This window comes from Sminthopsis crassicaudata, chromosome 3, assembly GCF_048593235.1.
Source record: "Sminthopsis crassicaudata isolate SCR6 chromosome 3, ASM4859323v1, whole genome shotgun sequence".
Classification (NCBI taxonomy): domain Eukaryota; kingdom Metazoa; phylum Chordata; class Mammalia; order Dasyuromorphia; family Dasyuridae; genus Sminthopsis; species Sminthopsis crassicaudata.
Window position 1 is genome coordinate 327853751 of NC_133619.1, and position 25428 is coordinate 327879178.

Below are 25428 nucleotides of genomic sequence, written 5' to 3' on the forward strand. Positions count from 1 at the left end.
CTCTCCCTCCCTTTCTTATTTCCCCCCTCTCTCTTTCCTCTATATGCATACATATGCATATATATACATATATGTTATTTCTCCTCATTAGACTGGAAGCTCCTTGAAAAGGAGGGGCCATTTTTTCTTTTCTTTGCCTCCCCAGGACCTTGGACAGTGCCCACTGCATAGCAAGCACAGAGTGATTGGTTTGCTTAAGCTGAATTTGATTCTTTGGAGATTAGAAGATACAGATTTCCAGCATCAAGGAGCAGGAAGTAATATCAATATCAAGTTATGCTTCACAACTTGCAATACGATTCTCCAAGCAATTGGACCAAGATGGTTGAAGTCAGAATCATGTTTGGTTTCATGACTTGCCCAAGCATGGCTCAAGAGCATCCTGGAAAATTAACAGTCATAATTTGCCTTGTTCTGTACCTCTCTTACATATTTCACTAAATTGAGACTTGGGCTGTGCCACTGGATTTTCTCTCCTGATTACTATAAAAGCCTTAAACAATCAGATACATAGGATCTACCATGAAATCATTCCTTTAAGACTGGCACTAATAGACTAGATGAGAAATGATCAAGAGCTTTCTCACTGAATGGTGGTAAATTGTAAGTAAGTAAGTGGCAATGGGTAGGGAGTCAACAACTGATTGGGAGAGATAGCCTTAAGGGGGAGGTAAATTGTAGTGTTTAATAGTTTTTAAATCTGATTACATAGAAGAAAAGATATTTGATGGATATTTTAATAAAAATATTTTTTGAACAATATGCTGTGCATTAGATTCTAGTGCCCAGATACCGTGACCCCCAAGGCAGGCTCTTATGATCTATTTTGCCTTATATTTATTTGAGTATGTGTCACTTCCTCTCCCCAAATCTAAATTATCAATTCTTTGAGAGCAGAATCTACGACTTAGTTTTATGTTAGGCAAATTGGTTAATTTCTCTGGTCCTCAATTTCTTCATCAGTAAAAATGAAAGGGTTAGACTAATGTCTAGCTCTACATCTATGTTCCTATAATTTTATGATATTTGTACCCCACTTCTTACTGCCTAGCACAGTGATTTACATATAGTAAGCATTTCATAAATAGGTAAGGTTGTGAGGTAAGAGTCTCAATTTGCGTTAGTCCAACAAATATTTATCAACTACTTTATATGTGGAAAGTATCATGATAGACACTAGATGAGATGCAAAGATAAAAAAATTATCCCATTCTGTATTCAAGGAGTTTATAGATCAGTAGGAACTAAAGGCATATTCACCTGGGGCTATAAAATCAGTTAGAGTGGGACCAGTATATAGGAAAAATTCAGTAGGAAGGGAGGAGGAATTTATGGAGAAAGGAATCACTTTTGGTCAGCAAGAATGGGGAATATTTCATGGAGAAGAAGGTCATGACCCCACAATGGGCCATGAAGAATAAGGAGGATTTCAATGGAAATCATTCTGGGTTATAATGCCTGAGGGATTTAGGAGCCTCTCAGGGAGACTATTGAGCAAAAAAATAGGCATGTTAACATTGGATAGATTAGGGATTGGGAGAGCCCTGACCACTTCTTCTTGTGGCATCCCAATGTCTCCTTGGCCTGAGGTTAGGATTTGAAATGAAACCAGCCTTGGAAAATGGTTTCTCTTTTTATTAAACTACAGCTCAAACAATATAAGAACAAAATGGTTAGGAACTACAAACCCACACATAATAACTTATAAAGTCAGTTCATGGTTTAAAGAAAAATAAATAACAGTGACATGATAGCTCAGGAAAGTTGTTCTTAGACCATTGATTCAGAACATTAGTCTTCAAGAATTTTTAGGAAGAAAATGACAGTCTAAGTATAAGATCCTGGGATACTTATTGGAGTAAGTAGGGACTCATAGACCATTTAATTTGCTCCCTGTTATTTTACAGACGAGGAACCTGAATCCAGGTAGTAGTAGGTAGCAGAGCTGAGATCTGAACTCAGGTCCTCTGGCTCTAATAGAATCCTGTGCTTTTTACACAGTGTCATGATGTTCTTCATATATCCCTTACTAGTTGTCAAAAACCACATTCCCACACTGCACAGAGCCAAAATGGCAGAAACTTCTTTTTACATATTTACACTCAAATGCATACACATGCATAGAAACATACACATTCAGTAACCAACTAGGTCCGCAAATAAGACTGTTCAGGGAAGCTAGCAAGTAGAGTCTCTCCCTGTTGCTCAGCTAGCTTCCCATAATGTGGTTACATACATCCAGGTGAAGGCAAGGAATCAGAAAACAGACTGGTATTGTGAATAGAGTGTTAGGTTTGGAATTAGGAAGATCAAGGTTCAACTCTTAACACAAATACAAACTATATGATCCTGAACAAGCCATTTAACCAATTCAGACTTCAGTTTCCCCATCCAGTAATGTTACACTCCCCACTTAGTAGTAATGATAGCTACCATTTATGTAACACTTTAGGGTTTGAGATCAGCTTTTTAATCTCTGAGACTCACAACTCTGCAATATAGAGGTTGTTATTATTCTTATTTTATAGATAGGGAAAGATAAAATGATTTGTCCAGTTGCTCTGTAAAATGAGAGGATGGAACTAGATAAGTCTCTAAGGTATCTCATAATGCTAATTCCATGATCCTTTGATCCTATGAAGGGATTCTCCCCCTTACCCCGCCCCATAAGGAAATAGTCACATTCTTTGCTGCCCTAGTATACAGGAGAAGAAAAATGTTCTACTGTAGCTTTCCCATTTTTCCCATCTTTCCCTCATCCCACCCTATAGCCCCAGCCCAAGCTACTCAGATTTTCTTTTCTTCTCTCTAAATCAAAGCTTTTTTCCCCCTTCCCTTTCCTCTTGCCACAGATGAGTAAATATGCAAAGACTCTCTCTCACACATATTCCTTTCTTTTCCTCTTCTTTCCACTCCTCTCCCCTTTTCTCTTTTCCTTCCTGTTACTTGTTCCACAGGATAGGAAATGTTCAGGAACTGGCCTTGTATATAGCTGGAGGAAAAACTCCCTTAGGTGGTATAAAGCTTCCCTGCCTAGAAATATCTTCCATGCCATTCATGAAAGACCCAGTTCACTCTAAAAGAGTTAATATCCAAGTCTACCATAAGTGATACTGACATTGGGAAATCAGGAGTCTCAAAGAAATGAATACAGAATGGAGTTAGATTGAATAAGAAAGGTGTTGTTTAAGTTTATTTAGCATGTGTTTTGATGAATGGCTAGGGAAACCAGAGGATATTATGAAGTTACTACATGGAACAATGAGGAAAATGGCTGAAAGGATAGAAAGAAATCAAAGACAAATTTTGCCTTATTCATAATTTCAAAGAGTCAGAATTGGAATCTATCTGGTCTAAGCCAGAACAGGAATGCCTTCTCTGACATACCAAACAAGTGGTAAAACAGCCTCTAGTGAAAGACTTTCAAGAATGGAGAAGAACCTGTCAACTCCCAAGGCAGCCCATTTGATTTTGGGGACAACCCTAATTATCAGTACATTTTTTCTTCCACTGAATCAAAATTGGTCTCTCTTTATCTTTCATCCTAGTTCCTCCTTCTGGGGCCAGGTGGAACAAGTCTAATCCTTCTTGCAATGATGGCCATTCAAACACTTAAAGACAATGATTATAATTTCCATATCTTTTCTTTTTCAGGCTAATTGGCATCCCACCTCCCATACTGCTATAGTATGCTAAGGGCACAAAGATAAACTTATTCTAGCCAGAGAGGCAAGAATATGAGTGACAGCCAGTACAATCTTCAGTAGCCCAACATGCTTTCTATTAGCCCTGCACTAAAATCAATGCCTTTTTCAGAGAGGGTAATGATTGGGATAGAAAAAATTGCTTGAGCCTGTATACTTATTCTCAAAACAGAATCCATTCTGACTAAAGTATCAACTTCAGGTGCCATAGGCATTGAATTGACTCCATAGATTTTTATGCATTCATTCATCCATTCATTCAATAAGTATTCATCAAGCACCAAAGAATTCAGTGCAATCAATATAGTTTCAACACAAACTCTGTACTCATACATATTTTTTACCCAAAGATCTCAAAGCACCTTATAGAACCATAGAATCCCAGAGCAGGAAGGGATCTCATGTGATTTGATACATTCCTCAGAAGAAAACTTCATATATATATATATATATATATATATATATATATATATATATATATATGTATATACACACACACACACACACACACACACACACACACACACACACATATATATATATATATATATATATATATATATATATATATAGTATCTCCAACAAGTGGAGATTCAACTTCTATTTACTAAGTTCTTAGAATGAGAACTCTTTGTCCCTGGCTTTACATTCTTCCCTAGGATAACTTTATTTGTTAAGAACTTTTTCTTTATTAGGCAGAACTAAAATTTGTCTATCAGCAGCTTAATGGTTTGCAGACATCCCATCAGGGACTGTCATGGAATCCCTATGAGGTAGTGACAAGGCAGGTAACAGCATTCTAATTTATATGTGGAGAGACTGAATCACAAAGAGAAAACATGATCCCATAATGTGTTGGTCATGAACAGAACAGTTACTTGCTGAATGAACTTAGATCCATTCTCATAGAGGCAAAAGTTTTTCCTGCAGATCTCTGAGGGCATCATCATACCCTTCTAAATAGACTGGTTCCACTGCTTTTATACCAATGTGGGTTTCAAGTCCTCTCTGAAGTTCACAATGGGGTGGGACCTGGCATACAGTTTGGCCCAGTGGGCTGTGCCTTGTGCTGGTTCAGGATCATTCTCAGAGGTGCTACTGTCACCAGAGTCGCTGGAACTCTGGAAGCAAATGTCACAATAAGGCCGATGACAGCGACAGAATGGTTCATCAGAGCTGCTGGACTCAGAATCTCCATAATCACACAGAGAAGGCAGGGCTGGCCAGCCTATACCACTCAATTGTGGTCGCTCCAGCCGGAGGAGATTTGGTGGGTTACTGGAATGGATAGGGGCAACTTGATTTTCTATATGACTAGAGCAGGAAGACTGATTTGGAAATCCGTCTCTTACTCTTACTCGGGTTCTATGATCTTCACGTTGGCTCTGCCTGTTCTCAGCCTGAGGATTCTGGCTACCATGGGCTGCAGCAAGCAGGGAAGATTTCCATGAAAAAGACTTTTGTCCTTCAGGATTCCCAGCCTGAAGCTCCTGGTTGAACATGTTCTCCTTCTGAACCATTAGTCCACTCTGTGTCTTGGAAACTGTCTTGTTCATTAGGCACCACGTTTGTGAAGGCACAGACCCTGGGAAATGCATGGAGGCTCGCTGAGCTGCCCTTCTCCTTCTCACCATATACGGGCTAATGCCCATGTCATTAGATAAAGATCTCTTTTGGAGACTATGGGCAATACTATCTTCTTGGTGCATCTTGGGACTAAGGCATTGGGGACCACTGGGAGAACAAGAGGAGTAAGTTACTTTGCCCAAGCTCAGTTCTTGTAAGACCTCTTGAAGCATCTCACTGCTCACATAATTAATCTTTGATGGCTTCTCTATTACTGAACTTCTGAACTGATTTTGTCTCTGAAGAATACTGGCTTTGGGATCTGATATAAGATTCTGGCTTGGGGATGTCAACTCCTGATCTTCTGCTTTCAGAATGCCAGTTTGGGAAGCCTGCTGCTTCTGGGTATTTTCTAAGTGTAAATGGTTAGATAGGTCTTCTGAGTCAGAAATCTGTTCCTGGTGTTGTGGGGAAGAATCTTGGTCTTTTACATAATCCTTAAGGCTCTGTAAACTAGTAAAGAGTGTTGGACTGCATTGTGTGTTTGGGAAGACAGCACAGGGCTCCCCACTAGAATCTGAAGGACTGTTGAAAAGACCTTCAGCTGCTACACCTCCATAGATAGAGGCTTCACTTGGACTAGTCTTTCCCTGAACAAGAACAGGAGTGGCAGCTTGATTAGGGCAATCATTGGTGCAGTCGCCTGACATTAGTCTCATCAGTTTCTCCTTGGCATTGTTCACTTGCTCCTGGAGGCTTTCAATCACAGCATTTTTCTGTAAAAACCAAAGTCAAAACATCAGTAAAGTGGAAAGGTTTTTTTTTTTTTTTTCTCTTTATCACTCTCTGACTCTCTGTCTCTGTCACTCTATCTGTTTCTGTTTCTCTGTTTCTCTGTTTTACTCTTTCTCTCTGTGTCTCTGTCTCTGTGTGTTTCTGTGTCTGTCTCTCTCATTCTCTACCTCTCTCTTTCTCTCTTTATCTGTCTGTCTTTGTCTCTGTCTCATTGTATACTGACTCCAGAGTGGATTTCTTTTTTATAACTGAGCACTAAGTTCTACCAGGTCAGGTTATATAGATATTTAAGCCTTTCTAAGAATCTGTAGGGAAACCCCTGGGAACTCAAAAAAATAATTCCCCCTAGAACAGTTCATAGCCTATTTTTAGCTAACTATAGACTTCCTTCATTCTAACAAAATTGTCCCACTTAGGACCTTCCATTTCTTTTTTAAATTTTTAATTTTTTTCCCATTGAAGCAAAATCAATTTTCTCTCCTTTTCACCACTTTACCTCTCCACAACTGGAAAAATAAAACCCTTGTAACAAATATACATGTAAAACAAATTCCCACATTGACCATGTTAAAAAAAAATAGAATGCTACATTCTACATCCTGGTCAAGAGGTTCAGCATTGAAACTCTGGAAACATTGGTGTAATCACCATTCTATCTCTTTCCCCCATCTTCAGAATGTATCCTCTTTTCACCTCTACCCCTTAGAATTCCTTCAAGGTTCAAAAGCCACATCCTACAACAAGCCTTTCTTGATTCCTTTAGTTTTAGGTCTCTTTCCCCCAGAAATTACTTTGTATGTATTTATCATAGTTTATATTATTCTCTCCTTTCCTCTCATGATAAATGAAAAGGAGGAAAATGATGCACATAAAAGAGGTTCATCCTGTGAATTAGTAGAATGGAATAAAAGCTATCTGAGGACTGTGATGGTTTCATTTTTATCTCTCTATATATCTAATAACTATGAGTATGGTACCTATAACATTGTAGGTACTTAATAAATGCTTACTGAATTGAATTTTAAAAAGATTATATGAATTTATGGTCTCATCTTCCAAAATACTTATACTTTAAAGAAACCTATTATTGTTACTTTTGAGTTTTAAGTATATTAAATTAAAACTGTCTATAGAGATTTTTGGTTATATGATCTTTTTATGAAATTACTTAAAATCATTTCCTTAAAATTTTAAAATGATTTTTATTCTGGCTAAAAGCAGTATGACTTTTTTTTTGTATGCCAGATAGGAATCAATTTTCTATTTCCCTTTTCTGAGCCTCAGTGTCTTCCCCTATGAAATGAATCTTTTTAATGACTAAATATTTCTAATAGATGAGAGAATCTAGCTCTTAATCCTATGATCCTTAAGGTGTTTTTCAACTAACATTCTTTGGATCTACTCTTCTGAGTTACCTACGTCTATTCCAATGTATCAAATACCAGATGGGGATGGGCAGGACCTAGAGAAGGTTGGTGTAACCCTCCGATTACCAGGCAATTCTCTAATGCCTGCCAGGGCAGGCTGGGTGAGTCACACTTTCTCAGAATAAAGAATTTGAGGAACATCCTTATGGAAATAGATGAAGGGAGGAGCAAAAGGTCTGTCTCTTTGAACAATCTAGAAATACAAGAGAGATGATACAAGAGTGTGGAAAGAAGGAAACCTGAGCTGGGACGGTGCTTTCATAACCTCTGATCCAAATAGATATAACTTGAGCAAGGGGAAGGAGTGCATACTCTTGGAGGACAGGCTGAGCCTGGCTAGATCTCTGTGGTGACATCAGAAAACATGGGTTCTAATTCAGCCCTGCCACTAATTCACTTTAAGATTTTTTTTTTGTGCAAATTTTTTCACCTCTTAAATTTTTTTTTAATTAATAGAAATGTGTTTTCTTCTCTCCCCCATTCCATTGAAAAGAAAAAGAAAAGCAAAATCATAGTGATCTAGTAAGTGAGGAACAAGGTTGGGGTTGGAAACGTCAGCTACTAGCCAAGGAACTTCTTGGAGATGGTCACTGAACAACAATTTTTAATTTTTATATACCTAAGGTTTACAAAATGTTATTTGACTGGATCCTCACAAGAATCCTGTGAGGTCAGTGCTCTTATTGATAAAAAAAAAAAATTAAAGTTGAACAATATCAAATATCTTGCCCAGGGTCATATAGCTAGTAACTGGTCAAGTGAAACGTTAGTGAAAAGTGAACTGTCCCAGTGAAAGTCAGAAGTTAATCTCTAGTCTTTCTAACTCAGGACTGGGGCTATCTTCTACCACCTAGCTGCTGAGGCTCTTGGATTGTAAATTGTGTGAGACAAAGCGCATCACAAAAGGATAGAACAGTTGGCCCCTGGAGTGCTCTTGGCAATTATGTTGCATCTGTTTTGTACACAGTATTATACATATGTGTTGTCTCCTTCTCTAGATTGAAAGCTCCTCAAAGGCAAGGATTGTTTCACTTTTGTCTTTGAATCTCCTAATGCCTAATATGTAAGAGGTACTTAATAATTGCTCATTAAGATACAGTAACAGAGGCAGGGAAGTGGTAGGTGGATAGAGCACCCTAGAGTCAGAGGGATCTGAGATTCAAATTCAACCATTTGACATTTACTAGCTGTGTGAAACTGGACAAATTACTTACCTCTGATGGCTGAAAGAAAGGAAGAAAGAAAGAAGGGGGGAAAAAGAAAGATATAGGAATAGCTGAAAAGGTTTTGTAGATTAGTAGGGAGAAGAAGACTGACTTTTCCTATTCTTGAAGGCACTATTATGATTATGAACACTGGGCTTTGGGTCTGGCAATTGATTTTCATATTTATATTTATATATGGCACAAACAGTAGTACCATATGCCAAGGATCCCAGGGGTCATCCAATTATGGCCAGTGGATCTTTTTTGTAAAGTTTGGGCTAAGAATTTTTTTTTTACATTTTAAAGTAAAATTGTATGACATTTTAAAATATACAAACCACTCTTATAATGGACTAAAGAAAGACAGCCAGCCAGTGGGATTTGACTGCCAGCTAGCTTGTCAACCCCTATTTTTTAGAAGAAGAACTGGATATTCAAATCCTGGTTCTGCCTCTTATCACCTGTGAGACCTGGGAAGTCATTCAGTTTCTCTGCACCTCTTTCTTTGAGTTAGATGATTTCTAAGATTCCCATTTGTGAAAAGCCTGCATATGAAAAGATAAACTACGAGGAGAACTTGCCTTTGGCCCAAGCCCAGTATGTATGAATTGAGTTTAGGGAAATGAGGTTTTTAAGGCATTAGTGACAGGTTACAACAGCCAAACAGTAGCCAACTTTGCCCAAAGTATTGAAGTAGAGAGGTGGTGGGGTGAGGTTGGTGGGGTGGGGGTGCGGCTGGAGAGATTCCTGTTTCTACCTGAAGCACCTCTGGCTGAGCTTCTCACTGTAAGAGACCACTCCAACTCCACTGAAAAGGACTTCGAATCTGCTCTTCCCTCATCTCCCAAGACAGTGCTTTTCATTTATAAGCATGAAGGCGGATTTTTTATTTTTCTTCTTATCTTGGCTGTTAGGGATCTGGATAATCCTGCTCTGTTTATTCAGTTTTCTTATTAAAAGGAAATAATACAGGGAAGGTCCAGGTCACTAGTGAGCTGGTGGTGTATCAGACTGAAGGAGCCCCTACCTATAGAAGGCCCACATTTCCTCCTTTCACTCCCCAGACAATAAAATCTTGGGTGTTGTCAGGTGAGTGAGGATGACTCAAGCTCAGTTAAGAGCACTGTGGGTGAGTAATAGAATGCATTTAAGGCAACTGTTCTATATAGTATCAGTTTTTTTTCTATTTGAATCTCTAAGGAAAAGCTGCAGCAAAAGGGAACCTCATCCTCTCTACCAAAGTTCTTGATTTCTTGAATGGAAAACAGACACTGGAGACAAGGCAGCATGGCCTGGATGGATAGGGCACTATCCTTGGCAAAGTTCAAATTCTATCTTAGATTTTGTTGTTGTTGTTGCTGAGGCAATTGAAGTTAAGTGACTTGCCCACAGTCACACAGCTAGGAAGTTTTAAGTATCAGAGGTCAGATTTGAACTTTCTGACTTCAGGGCTGGTGCTCTATCCACTGCACCACCTAGCTGCCTATATATATATATATATATATATATATATATATATATATATATATATTTTTTTTTTAGCTATGGGCCAAGTTACTGAAACTTTCTCAGCCTGTTTTCCTCATTTATAATACTGGGCTCAAACTAGATAACATTTGTAAAGCCATTTGCAAATCATAAAGCTCAAAAGCTGCTTCTTATTCAGTTGTGTTCAACTCTTCCTGACCCTAGGAAGCATCTGACACCAGATTTGAATTTAGGAAGATGAGTCTTCTTAACTACAGACTCAGTGCTCTGTGCCATCTAGTTGCTCCTACACATGCTAACTACTACTACTCAATCTCATCATGCTTCATTTTCTTTTCTTATAAAATCAGGGAATTGGACTCAATGGTCTCTAAGGACCCTATCACTTTTAAATTTATGATGCTAAATTTAATTTAATTATATATATATATATATATATATATATATATATATAAAATATAATATAATTTTTATACATTATGTAATAATATAATTAACAATATACGTAATTAATTTAATAACACAGCTTTCAAGAGGAAATTTCAGCTATATCAGAAAGTCTGGGGTTGACAATCAGCTTACAGGGCTAATGAATAGCTGTGTGGTTGGTTCCTTTTAAACATTTTCTTCCAACCTCCCTCTCAAACCACTAGGAACACAGGACAATAGGATAAACACGGAGAAGGGTAAAAATGATCTTCCCTTAACCCAAGAACCCCAAGGTGATTGATGGCTGATTTAATAATGTCAAACTAAACAATAGATTTCTGTCACTAAGTAAAGAAAATGGGACTGTGCTATCACCATGACTATATACTAATTAAAGGCATAAGGTCAGGCGCTGCTGTTTTGAGACCAAAATCTGACCTACTTTAGGCAGCTGTCTTTGGCTGAGCCTTATTCATCTCTGCTTTCTGCACATCCCTATAATTGGAAGGAAAATCTCCACAGGCCTGTCTCATAATGTAAAGTCAACCAGGAAAAGAGGAAATCCCCTTCTGTTTAGGCAGTGCCAGAAAGCAAAAAAATAAAGAAAAATCAAGGAATGAATGAGCTTCCTCTACTGGTTACTGCGAGAGTAACTCCTGCCTCAGGAGCATTCTCACCATCAGGAAATATACAAATCCAGGGAGCAAACCCAAGAATATCTGATCTCTTCTATGCATGTACCCTTGTGCTGGGGTGGTGGAGCCAAGGTGGACTGGAAAAGCTAAGAATGGGAAGAAGATGTGACAAGCAACAATAATAACACAATCATGTGAAAGGGAGGGCAACTAGGTGACAGTGAATAGAGCACTGGGCCTGCATTCAGGAAGTCATCTTTCTTAGTTCAAATATGGCCTCACACACTTCCTAGCTGTATGGTCCAGCAAGTCACATAATCTCTCGGTCCTTCACTTTCCCTATTTTAAAGTGAAGAGATTATAATTGAAGTCCTCAGTCTACAATCTTATAAATGCCTTAAAATTGCCGAAATGTTGCTTCAATTATGCCTGTCAACATGCCCAATAGCACTGAAGCTATTTATTACCTCTTTTTTGTAGATTAAAAAACTAGGACTCAGAATTTACGTGACTTGCTTAAGATCACCCAGCTGCACTGGAGAGGGCTGAAGCCGGCAAAGCATTCAGGAGCAACCTTGCCCTAGATTACATGAATCCGGAAACAGTAAAGCTAGTGTGAATATTCATTGAGGACAGAGAGAGGAGAGGGAGAGGGGGAGGGGAGAAAAGGGAGAAGTAGAGAGAGACAGAGTAAGAGAGAGAGACAGAGACAGAGACAGAGACAAAGACAGAGACAGAGACAGAGACAGAAAGACAGAGAGTGATAGAGACACAGAGAGACAGAGTGACAGATGCAGAGGCAGAGAAAGAAAGAAAGACACAGAACAGAGAAAGACAGAGAAACAGAGTGACAGATGCAGAGACAGAGAAAGATATAAAGACACAGAGAAAGAAAGGGAGACAGACAGACAGAGAGAGAGGGGGGGGCAATTATTTTTATCCAATGGGTTTATAAATCAAGAATGTGGAAATCCATTATAGACTCAAGAATTAGCCTGGGACTAGAGGCTACCCCCTGCAAAAGACTGCTGATTTCCCTAATCTGAGCCCATGGCTTGTCTCCCAGGGCTCTGGCAAGTCCCCAAGGCCCAGGCTGTGGTTGGGAGGCACACCCCACCGAGGCGGGCAAACCTCACTGCAGACAAAAGGCTCTCGGCAGCCTCCTTTGTACTTATCTGTGGTTCCCCTCCCCCCACCTAAACTAATGACATCTCTTTGGGCAGAAAAGATTCATTCACCTTGTGAGGAAGATGATATACCAGGACTGAAACACACACACACACACAAAGAGGATGTCACAATTACCACAGAGGTTAAAAACTAGATCTGTTCTGCTGTCTGTGACATTTGCTGACTAAGAATGAAAAACATTTTCCCCTCTTTTATGTTTTCTCTTCCTTCTCCTTCTTCTGTTTAAAGATCCTATTTGAAGCCTCCTCACTTAGTATTAAAGACCATCTTTTTGTCTTTGCCAGGCTGAAAGACATCTGGTTTTGGAATAAAATCCTGAATGCTGAAGAGCTGGAAAAGAGCAGATCTTTCTGACAGAAATGGTGCTGATTTGAGCACAGAACAACATGGGAGAAGAGGGAAAGAGATCTATGGAGCATTTCTTTGTCTTCCCTCTCTTTTAGGTTTGAAATCTATGTTTTCTAAGCCATAACCATGTCAAGCTCTCAGAAAGGGAAAACTGATGCTCCCCACAGTGTCTTAACATGAAAACAAAAGACCATGTTTATTTCTCTTTATATTTGTGGCTGCTGCCTGGACCAGACTGGCATTAAGAGTGATATTAAAAAGTCTTAGATGGCCTCCAAAGTTCCTTCCAGATCTAAATCTATGATCCTATGATATTAGAGCATCTAGGTAGTCCAGGGGATACTATCTGGAGTCAGGATCTTCCTGAGTTCAAATCTGGCCTCAAATACTAGCTGTGTGATCCTAAGCAAGTCACTTAAACCTGTCTGCCTCAGTTTCCTCAGCTGTCAAATGAACTGGAGAAGGAAATAGCAAATCATTCTAGAGTTTCTGCCAAGAAAATTCACAACAAGTTAAATCATGGCTTTAATAATACAACAACAATAGTAATATGATATTAATGTAATAAAAGCTCCCCTCTGTATTTCTCTCTTCCCAAGGAATATGCTCATTTTCCATTCCTACAGACTACATGGAAACTTGGGAGGGGCCAGTTTCCTCTTATATTTGATTATTCCTGAAGGAATTGACTTGAGAGAATTCCCTAATTGGCTGCTGAGTTGAAACCCAGTACCTTTCAAATTCAGAAAGCTCAATTCATGGTCCATACTGGGATACTTATTTGCCAAAGATTAGGGAAGAGCAAATACAGAAGAGGCAAAAGCAGCTAAGGGCCCCATGATAGCATGCCTTACTGAGTCCCTGGTCCCATGTGGGGAATGGTGATAGGATCTGCATAAGATGAGGCAAGGAGAAACCCACGTTTCATAGTAACTCTTGGAGAGTCTAAGCTGAGAATACAGAAAGGAAAAAGGCCAAGGGGCAGGATAATCCCTTTAGTATGTCTACCCAGTCATCAGTTCCTCTGACTCAGCAGCTAATTACAGAATTCTTTGTCATGTCCCATTGCAAGCCCCTCAATGAAGAGTCATAAATAGCTGGAAGCTGTCTCTATTCCTACCCCAAAAGCTTCCAAATAGACACCAGGCAGGCAAGTGAGCATGCTTAAATGGGGAGAGGTTTAGAGGAGAAGAGAAGGGCCCCACTCTGCAATGATTATATTATTTTATTAATTTAACCATTGAATAAACACAAAATGAATCAAAAAAACATCTAATCAAACTGCTATTGGAAAAGCCAAAGCCTCTTATTACATATGTGTTTGTTTATACCCTCTATTGGAAATACAAAATATTATAATAAAAATTAATTAAAAAACACAACCCAAACATTTGTGTTTAATTCAGTAAAAAGTCACAGTGAGCCCCCTAATACCAGCCCCTGCTCCTTTCTAATATACCTGATGCTGACTTCACTATGTTATATAATGCTGACACAGCCTGGGAAAAGTAACACTTGGACTCTTAAATAGATATCCAGGCTTGATTGGAGCATTGCCAATGTCTGGCCAAAAGGAAAAAGATGCTTGTGGGTTGCTTGGCCTCCTCCCTCATTCTGCTCTAACATGACAGCAGAAGACCCTGTTTGGTTTTCTCTACCCTTCTTAGATCCCACTTGGATCCAAAGCTAGCATTATAAGTGATGTCAGTGACATGACAGCCAGAGAACAAAAGGTTAATCTTGCCATTACTCTTGACAAAGCCACTGATTTCAAAAACAATTCCCATTTCTTTGAGTCACTGTATCTTTGGTGTTAATTTCTTATGGAAATTAAGGAAAAGATGAGGCTAATGAAGCTACTGGTATAGCCATTGGTAAATCAGAGAGAAAAGTGTTGCCTATTGTTCTGACTGAGCTGCCCAGTGGATGTAGCTTACCTCAGTTAGGAGTTTTTTCATGGAGTTCTTTTCCCCTATTAGATGGTAGATCTGCTCCTCACTATATGGGATATGGAAGCTTTTGCTAGGGCTGCTGAAGTATTTTGCCATATGGCCAACTGTTTGGTTTTCTTCATCAAATGGCTTCCACTGCTTCAGCTGTTGGGTAAAAAAAAAAAAAAAAACAAAAAAAAAAAAAACGCACAGACTATTTATTAAATTACACACTCAGAAAGTAGTGCATGTGTGTGTATATGAACACACACACATTTTCTCTCTTATACAAATACAAATACAATCAAAGAAACAGCACATGGGCTTCCAGAAAACCATTCTAGCTTTGAGGCATTTGGTGTGTCAGCATCCATTCAAAACCATGGTTTACAAACCCACATTATTCTGTTTATTTTCACTAGGACAACCAGAGGACATATTAGTTTAAAGGGAAAGCCAATATGTCTTTTCCTCCTGGCAACTAAAATCACTATAACTAGGTATAAGTCCAAAAGTATTTTCTTCCCTTTGTATTCACTGAAAAGCTAAGACTTGAAAACATCTAGTTTGTTTTTTTTTAATATGGAATTCTTTAAAAATTTTAATGTCATCTTTGTGAATTCTTTTGGAGTTATATAATCTACTGGAAATACAAAATATTATAATAAAATAATTTGTGAAGGGGCTGTGCAAACTTTTGTATCATTCCAGATGTATGTTCTACCAAAACAAAGATATCAACTTTTTTTTAAGCCCAACGATAGGTATGCCTAGTCTTAGTTCAGTCCCTCTTCATGGTATGGAAATGACCTGGAGTTCTTGAAGAGTATGTCAGCAGAATACAAACTCTAGCAGTTCCTACCAAGCTGGAACAGTTTCAAGTAAGAATTTGGCAATGGGATGTGTGTCTGCTATCCTAGGACCAGGGCAGCTAAATTTGGAGAGGCTCATCACTAAAAATGGTTGGTTACTAGGTGACAACTGACAACTCCTGTGTACTAAAGCATGAAGGGGTTGCAATCTGGGTCAGTGGATAGATTACCCATACCAATGATATCATAGATCCTTTGAATTATTAAAGGAAGGATATATGTGAAGAACATCTGTTATGTTTGTTTCTCACTAAAAAGACAGAAGATACCAGTCCTTAGGGAGAGAAGGCAAAGGACAAAAACCTTATCTTATGATGTTGGATGAGTCATTTATCATCCCTGGGGATCAATTTCCTCATTTGTAAAATGATGGGATGGGATTAGATGAGCACTGGAGTTCCTTTTTACTTTAAACTGATGATCCCTCTCATTAGTCACTCACCAAATCAGAATTGATATATTATGCCATTAACAATGCATAGAGTTGCTTCAGAATTGAAAGTATATTCTTAATAGCAGAACATTTCCACTGTGAAATGATTGCTATTTGTATGCACTCCTATTTAATTCACATTTTATTAAGCAACAATAGTGTGTTTAGTCTTTCTGAAAACATTATTTGCTTGATGAATTTAGGCAAGGCTCAGGTACTATCTTTTTACCTTTGTATTCCTTAGTACATTACCTACCATGTAGCAGATGCTTAATAATTGTCTGTTGACTGATTAGCTAATTGACAGAAGTCAACAAACACCAGTCATTTGTCTTTATGTTGTTTGACTGCACAAGAAAAATATCCCCAGAAAAGTAAAACTGGAGCAATAATCTGAAGAAATGGAAGGTCCAAATAGTGTTATCAATAAATCGGCAAGCATTTATTAAGCATTTTAAAATGATCAACATTTTGCTAGATGCAAAGTAAAATAAATAAAATTTATAAAGTAAAATGAATCCGGTTCTGTCTTTAAGGAGCTGATGTTCCATAAAGGAAAACAAAAGGCACACAATATAAGTGGGTAAATATATATGATAAATACAATTTTTTTTTGTAGGAGACAGATACTGGCAGTTAGGGGCATAAGAAAAGGTGGCATTTTGAGCTGAAATTTGTTGGGAGGTAGGGATTATAAAAGGCAGAGACCAGGTTGGTATTGCATAGGGAGATCTGCAGAAAGTCACATACCTAGGCTGGGACTTGAGAGGCACTGTTGCCACCTGGTGGATGCCCACTGAAGGAAATGTCAAGTGAGTCCATGGACACTGAGAAGCCACTTTTTTTTTCAGTCATCTTGGCCTGCCCATGACCCCCTGACCTTGAATGTTCTTAGAACTTACCTGGAAGACTGAGGTACAGGGATACAAGGGCACAGTATGAAAAGATAGGTTAAGGATTGTGAAGGAAACCAATTATATGGAAATACAGTTATATAAATATGTTTTAAAAGTTCACAGACTTCAGGTAAAGGACTACTATTCTGGCCACCCAAGGGCAGCCTCATTTGGCCTGCTCCTACCTGCCAACTGGCCTAAGATGACAGACATATCTGTCATGCTGGTGCATTAGCCCCAGGTACTAAAACAGGGACCTTGGAGGGCTCCCTGAAACAGACTGACTTGGTAATGATTACCTTGGTGATTGACAATAGCTATCTTTACACTCTAAAAACTTGTCAGCAGCCATTCGATTATAAAATACATTTTTTTTTTTGGCATGTGTGTCTTTTCAGCAGCATCACCTGGTTTTATCCAGCCCTTTGGGTTTTACTAAAGATTCTCTGGATTAGTCCTCAAAACTCATGGCTTTTTACTAACAGATTCTTCCAATATTACTCAACCACACCCACCTTCTGTGACAAGATCATAGCTTAAGAGCTAGAAAAAGCCTCAGAGACCATCTGATCCAACCCCCTCATTTTGCAGATGAGCAAACTGGGGAATAAGGAGGTTATTCTGCAAGGTAAGCATCAGAGGCAAGAATTGAACCATGGTCCTTGGGAACCAGAATCAGTATTTTTTCCACCCTACCACACAATTCCAGGTAGGATAACCAAAAAAAAAAAAATCATTTCTCTGATCCCATACGTAGTGTTCCTGTCTAGGAAATTTTGTGGAAGTCTTCCCATTTGCCTGGAACAGTTATTTCAAAGCTCACACTTGGTTAACATCTACCTCCTCCTCAGTAATTCATTAATTCATTATCCACAAGAGAAGACTCTATTCAATCAAAAGTCAGCATGGTACCATTATAAGTCACACATGAGCAAAAGTGAAACAATGAAATAACTTTAGTTTTTTAAGATAAATATGGAATGTACAATTCATAACCTTTAAATATTGAGGAAACTTTATGGAAAATATAAAACAAAAACTAAAATGTGTACTATCATGGTTAGAGGATAGAAAAAGAGAAATAGAGGGAAATATAAAAAAAAAAAAAAAACTAGGAAAAAATGGTGGAAAGAAGAAAGGAGATGGCCAAAGGGTAAAAGACAGAAGAAAAGCTAAGATCTCTAGTTTTTTCAATCTTCACTCCCAACAATAGCTCCTGTTTCTCTCTACCTCAAGAAATCAAGACCTTTTGACTTTATAGATTTTCCTTATAAAATTGGAAATTAACCTATGACTCATGTATATGTATGTTCATCTGAATATATCTCCATACTATATTTTAGATAAGAACAAGACTCAATAAAATGTGAGCTTTTTGAGGACAGGGAGTATTTTTAATTTTTGTCATTATATTCCTATCCTTATCACCTCACATAATATGTGGCACATAAATGTTTGATTGTTTTAAGAATGAAAAGATCTAATTTCCAGTTCTAGTTATGCTATTACCAGGTTTGATGATATTACTTGTGTGGTGTGAGGAAAGTCATTTAACTTTTCTGGGTCTCAGTTTCCTCATCTGGAAAATGGAAATATTGTCAGCTTTGCCCAATGTGACTCTATTACTATAATCTAGAGCCAGGATTCCTAACCATTCTTTATCCTTTTAGGTCCACCTAAATTCATGATGCAATAATTATATATATGTCAAAAGCAGTTATTGGATTAACTGTATATAAGGAGTAGTATTTTTAAATTTCCAAAGAAAGTTTCTCAAATACTGCCTTAGATCTTTATTAATTGTGTGAAACTGGATAATCCAACTAACTTTTCTCATTCTGAGTTTTCTCATCTATAAAATGAGGGGTGTGCTGGAGCTAGCTTACATCGACTCTAGAGAACTGATGATTAAGTTTTCAGTGTGAATTTACACCTTAGAAATTGGCAAAAGCTTCAAGTTAAGGCTTAATTTATCATTTTGCTAATTGTCTAGACTTAAGAAAGTAATGGAAAAATGTTAATAATTCAGATTAAATTTAAAAGTGTATTCTGGTATGTATATATATATATATATATATATATATATATATATATATATATATATATATATATATATATATTTGAGAGTTAGCTGTTGAATATTTTACTAGCACACTGCAGGACTCATTGATCTTTTAAGGTCCTTTCCAGCCTGAAATCTATAACTTTATGATTCAAGTTTGTGTGTGTGGGGGGGGGGAGACAGGGACAGCATGGTTCTGCAAGTCTTAGTTATTCAATTCCTTAAAAAGGGGTCAGGGATGGTAAATCTGGTCTTGGGTTCTCAGTAGCAGAGTGAATCTAGTTAATAAGGACTAAGAAAATGAAAGAGGTTTTCCATTAACAATCTATAAACCCTTTTTCTGATACACTTCCCTTTTGAAATGCAAATATTCTTACAATTCTACTCGAGTCAGGGTCTCCTTAATGAAGACCTTAATTCTTAACTAATTACTACTAGTAATTACCTATTTGCTGCCTAATACAAGGAAAGATAGCTTTCACTGAGTTAAAGCTAAAAGAGACTTTAGAGATCCTCTAAGCTCAGCTTGGGGGCTCTATAACTCTTGTCTTTCAATAAACCGTATGGTACTTCCTATTCAGTATGAAAGGAAATAAATCATAGGACTTTCTACACATATACACATATAAGAAATAAAATTAAGATACCCATTAATTTCAATAAAGCAATATAGTTATTTATCAAATATTCTATACCCCTTGTTAAACTTTTGGAGGATATATATATATCTAGGAGTTGTGAATTTTTGGTGTGAATTTCTATGCTTTGGAAATCAGCAAACTACAAATTGAGACTTGGTTTATTATTTTGTTGACATAAGAAAGTGTTGGAGAAAGTATTAATAATGCAGATTAAGCTTAAAAGTGTGTCATGCATATTTTCCCCCCAGAGAGCCAATTGTTAAATATTTACCAGCACACATTTGGGAGCCCCTGTACTAATTTAAATCCCTCACTTTAGGATGAAAATTCTTAAGGCTTCAAGAGTTAAGGTGTTTTGCCTAAAATCACAGACTGTTCCCTTAGTTGTTAATGCCTCTCTACTTCTGGAATTACACTGGATTATTTGTGTGTGTATTGTATCTTTTCTCTTCTCCTAATCCTCAATACAATGTATGCTCCTTGAAGGCAAGGGAACATGTAATTTCTCTCTGGGTTTTTGCTTCTATTATTAGTATCTTACATATCATTCAGGCAATTAAATTTTGTTTTAGTTTATACATGTATAATCATTTTTAACATAATTCCATTATGAGTTATGTTGGGTGAGACAAATCAATCTCATGGAAAAACCATGAGAAAAAACAAAACAAAACAAAACAAAAAGTGAAAATAGTGTGTTTTGATCTTCATTCGGTCTCCACAGTTCTGTTTCTGGATGCAGATGGCATTTTCACACAAATTCTATTGGAATTGGCTTAGATAGTTGTTTTGCTAAGAAGAGCTAGGTTTATTATAGTTGATGATGATGCAGTCTTGATGTTTTCCCAATTCTGCTCACTTCACTCAGAATCAATTCAGGTAAGTCTTTCCAGGCTTTTTTGAAATTAGTCTGTTATCATTTCTTATAGAACAATAATATTCCATTACCTTCATACGCCATAACTTATCCAGCCATTCCGCAATTGATCCACTTAATTTCTAATTTCTTGCCACCATAAAAAGAGCTGCTACAAGGATTTTTGCATATGTGGGTCCTTTTATGATGTCTTTGGAATCAGACTCAGTAATGGCATTGCCCTTTGGGCAAAGTTCCAAATTCTTCTCCAGAATGACTGGACCACTTCACAACTCTAGCAACAATGCATTAGTGCCCCAGTTTTCCCACATCCCCTCCAACATTTATCATTTTTTTTCTAATCATCTTAGCCAATTTGATAGGGTTGAGGTGGCACCTCAGAGCTGCTTTAATTTTAATTTCTCTAATCAGCAGTTATTTAGAGCATTTTTTTTCATGTAATTTTAGATGGCTTTAATTTCTTCATCTGAAAATTGTCTGTTCAGATTCTTTAACCATTTATCACTTGGAGAATAACTTACATTCTTACAAATTTGACTCATTTCTTTATACGTTTTAGAAATATCAGAAACGCTGGCTATAAAATTATTTTTCCAGCTTTCTGCTTTCCTTCCCTGGTGGATGTATAGAATATGTACTTGTTCAGGTCCTTTCTAGGACATCTATACAAGTCATTTAATCTCTGAGTGTCCCAGGAACTTTTTTAAGACTGTAGAGTAGCAGACAGACTATTGCTTTTCTCTGGTGGAGAGAGCTCCATAGTAGGATTAACTCAAAGACACAAAGAGGGGAATAATCCACAAAGGGAATTGTATACTTAACAATGAATATTTGAATACAGGTATATTTACTTTAGAGTTCTTTGATCCTTTCTTTGTCTTTCTCTCTGTCTGTCTCTGTGTCTCTGTCTCTCTCATTTTCTACTATTTCTCACCAGCTTTACTTCCTGGATTTGACTTTGTTATCTTCATACTTCCAGGAAAAAAAACCATCAGTAGGAATCATTATCCTTTGGTACTCATCAGTAACCCAAACCTCTTTGATTGGAAGTGGAGTAAAAAACTCTTCCTTTTCCATTAAAAAGGAGGGCTCACAGACCAGCTATTTCCCATTAGCTGTATAGCTTGGATTCAAGTCCATTATCATCATGCCTCTAGACAAGCACTTTTTTCCTCTTACCTTTAAAACTTTCTGTGTTGTCTTCCCCCATTAGATTATAAACTTCTTGAGGTCAACTTCCTTTTTCTTATTTGTATTTCCAGTGCTTGGCCTAGTGTCTGGTACATAGTAGGTGCTTCATAAGAGTTTATTGAATTGATATTGAAAAAATATTATTCTTTTTCAATGATGCTAAGCTTATAAGGACCATGGAAAAATTACTGTGAAGAGCAGACACTGGAATTTCAACAGTGATTCTCCTATTTGGAAATATCTAAGTTGTCCCAGCCTCAGTCTGCAGCACCCTAATCCTATTTTTCCAATAGCACTTCATGCTCTAACTTAGGCCTTTTTGTCTCTCCTCTTTTTTTTTTTTTTTTTTAAATAGTGAAACATAAATGTCTTATGTCCTATTCCCTCGTGGTCCTCATTTCTGCTGATATGGCTAGTAATGCATACCCTGGACTTATAAATAAATAAATAAATAAAGATATCCACATTTAATCATAGTTTTCTTGGGGGAGAGAAAGAAGGGAAGAGAAATTAAGTAAAAAATGCACAGAAGAGAAAAAAAAAACCTACAAGGAAACAAAGAAAAGATGTACAGCTCTGAATACAACATGTAGTATTAATTATATAGACTTTCTTGAAATGGAAATTTATCACTTCATATTTTTAATCCTCTATTAACATTGTGTTGTACATATATTGATTTTTCTTTTTCTGTTTTGTATTTAATTTTTAAGTAAATAAATTAAAATGAAAATAAATAAAATTTTAAAATATGTGGCCCTCTAAGGTCAACTGACCCATAGTAAACCACTGAATACTAGCTATCCTTCTTTTGGGGGGTGGGCATGGTCTAAACTTCTGATTTCACTGATGTGGGATGCCCTGATGAGTATACTTCCTCCAGCAAAACAGATCAATAATTCTTTCACAAATTATAATCTTAAGAGAAGTTCTTGGGGGCACTGAGAGGTGATTTACTGAGGGTCACAGAACCAGGACATGTCACAGATGGGATAAAAATCCAGTCTTTCTGACTCAAAGGCTGGTTTTGCATTCAGACTGATTTTCACTCACTTTATTTCCAACTATGAAAGTAGCTCGAAATCCAACCATTCTGGAGAGCAATCTGGAATTATGCCCAAAAAGTTATCAAAATGTGCATACCCTTTGACCCAGCAGTGCTACTACTGGATTTATATCCCAAGGAAATACTAAAGAAGGGAAAGGGACCTGTATATGCCAAAATGTTTGTGGCAGCCCTTTTCATAGTGGCTAGAAACTGGAAAATGAATGGATGTCCATCAATTGGAGAATGGTTGGGTAAATTATGGTATATGAATGTTATGGAATATTATTGTTCAGTAAGAAATGACCAGCAGGAGGAATACAGAGAGGCTTGGAGAGACTTACATCAACTGATGCTGAGTGAAACGAGTAGAACTAGGGGATCATTATACACTTCAACAACGATACTGTATGAGGATGTATTCTGATGGAAGTGGATATCTTCAACATAGAGAAGAGCTAATCCAATTCCAATCAACCAATGATGGACAGAATCAGCTACACCCAGAAAAGAAACACTGGGAAATGAGTGTAAACTGAGAGCATTGTTTTTGGTTTTTTTTTTTTTTTTTTTGGTTTGTTTTGTTTCTCTTCCCAGATTATTTTTACCTTGCGAATACAATCCTTCCTTTGCAACAACAACAACAAAATTTGGTTCTGCACATATATATTGTACCTAAGACATACTATAAGATATTTAATATGTATGGGAATGCCTGCCATCTAGGGGAGGGGGTGGAGGGAAGGAGGGGAAAAACCCGGTACAGAAGGGAGTACAAGGGATAATGTTGTAAAAAAAAACCAAACAAACAAAAAAAAAAACCTACCTATACATATGTACTGTCAAAGAAAATGTTATAATTATAAAAAATTAATAAAAAAAAGAAAGAAAGAAAGTAGCTCGACCTGGAAAGAGGCCAAAAAAAGTAAGACTAACAATTGAGCATAACCACCATTAGTTCTTAAAAACTCGTCAACTTCATGCATACTCACTTGTGGAATGAAGATGAAGCAGTTGATTGTTGTTGTACAAACAAAGATGCCTCCAGCTGTGAGTCCAAAGACAAGATTGGGCCAATCATGGAAGAATCTAATGACCAAGAAAAGGAGCCCAGCAACTAACAAGATAAGATTGGCTCCAACCATGATCGTCAAGGATTGATTCACTGGTGGAGAGCTAACATGGTCCGTCAGCCCTGCCAGGTAGGCACCATAGAGCAGGATTATACCCTAAAGTAAAAAATGAGAAACAAGAAATGTCCTTTAGGTGAAGAACCTAAAAATATTTCTGAGGAATAGACAATAACAGAATTAGACCTTATAATTATTGCCTGTGGACACTGGGAAGAATCTATAAGTTAGTTTAATTCTGTAGCAAATACTCAGATGAGTAAGAATAGGCACTAGCAGCAGTTATACTTTTTTTTTTTCATTTTTAGGGATACTTATAAAAACCACTTTCATTTATAAATATATTTATTTCCTTTGATCCCTAGCAAGCCATCTTTTGTAACAAAAAAGCAAGTCAACAAAACTAATATATAAAGTATTAAGATTATATGCTATATTTCACCTCCATAATTCTTTACTTCTACTAAAAGAGAGGAAGATGTATTTTCTAAAATTTTCAGGATTAGATTTGGCTATTTTTAAAATAATATTCAAGTTCAGGTTTTTTTCTTTGTTTTGGTTGCTATTACAATTTCTGTTTAAATTGTTGCACTCTGTGTATATTGTTTTCCTGGTTATGTTAGTTTCATTCTGAACAATTCAGCATACTAGTATGAACTATACTTATTCTATTGTAAGCTACTCAAATGCAGGATCTAAATTTTGTATTTGTATTTTTATCAGCATCTCGCCCAGTGCCTTATCCAAAGTAGCCATCTGATTTATTTTGAATGAAAATTGGGGTTGAAGGATGACTAAAAAGAACATTGGTGGAGCTCTATTTTTAAATATAATTTTATTTTATATATTTATTATATATTATCTTATTATTATCTTATAGATTATACATATATATATATATTTAATTTCCATCTGTAAACCAAAGGAATTGAACTAGAAGATTTCCTTAGAAGTTACCTTACTTAGTTCTTCTGTCTCTAATACTTTGTGATTTGTAATCTAGTTTAGCGTTCAGAGGTACAAAATATTCAAGCATTTGGTAAATATAAGTCTGTACATTCCTCATTAGTCAAACATATCTGGAATTCCAGGAAAACAGGCCTATTTGCTGTTCCCCATACACAGTCTTCTATCTCCTGTCTCCATGTCTTGGAACAGCCTGTCCCACCCTTGGAACACCCTCCTCAGAATATGCAGTTCCCTTCCAAATTTAACTCAATTGCCACCTCCTATGTAGGGTTTTTTCCTCTACTCTCTAAGCAAAAACCATTACATTGTATTTATTTTGTATTTACTTATGTGTACATGTTATTTTCTCTGATAGTATATAAACTCCTAAACAGCAGGAATTGCCATTCTTATCTTTGTATTCCTAGTGCCTGGCACAAAGTAGTCATATTTTAATAAATGCTTCTTGATTGATTGATCTTTCAAGTGCCAGCCACAAGCCGATTTTTTCTTCTTTCTGGAGGCAATAGAGATTAAATGACTTGACCAGTGTCACACAGCCACTGAGTGTTTGAGGCTACTTTTGAACTCAGGCTCTCCTGATTCCACAGACT

At 37.1% G+C, this 25428-nt stretch overlaps 1 protein-coding gene across 2 annotated transcripts in view; it reads right to left on the reverse strand.

Moving 5' to 3' along the window:
• Positions 1–4242: 4242 nt before the first annotated feature.
• Positions 4243–25428, reverse strand: part of GPR156 (G protein-coupled receptor 156) — a 109564-nt gene continuing 88378 nt past the window's right edge. For both annotated transcript variants that reach the window (XM_074301334.1, XM_074301333.1), the window contains 3 exons: positions 23729–23965; positions 14726–14884; positions 4243–6046 (listed from right to left, as the gene is read on the reverse strand). In XM_074301334.1, coding sequence (XP_074157435.1) covers positions 4685–6046; positions 14726–14884; positions 23729–23965 — 1758 coding nt within the window. In that variant the 3' untranslated portion in view covers positions 4243–4684. The remainder of the gene's footprint in view (positions 6047–14725; positions 14885–23728; positions 23966–25428) is intronic.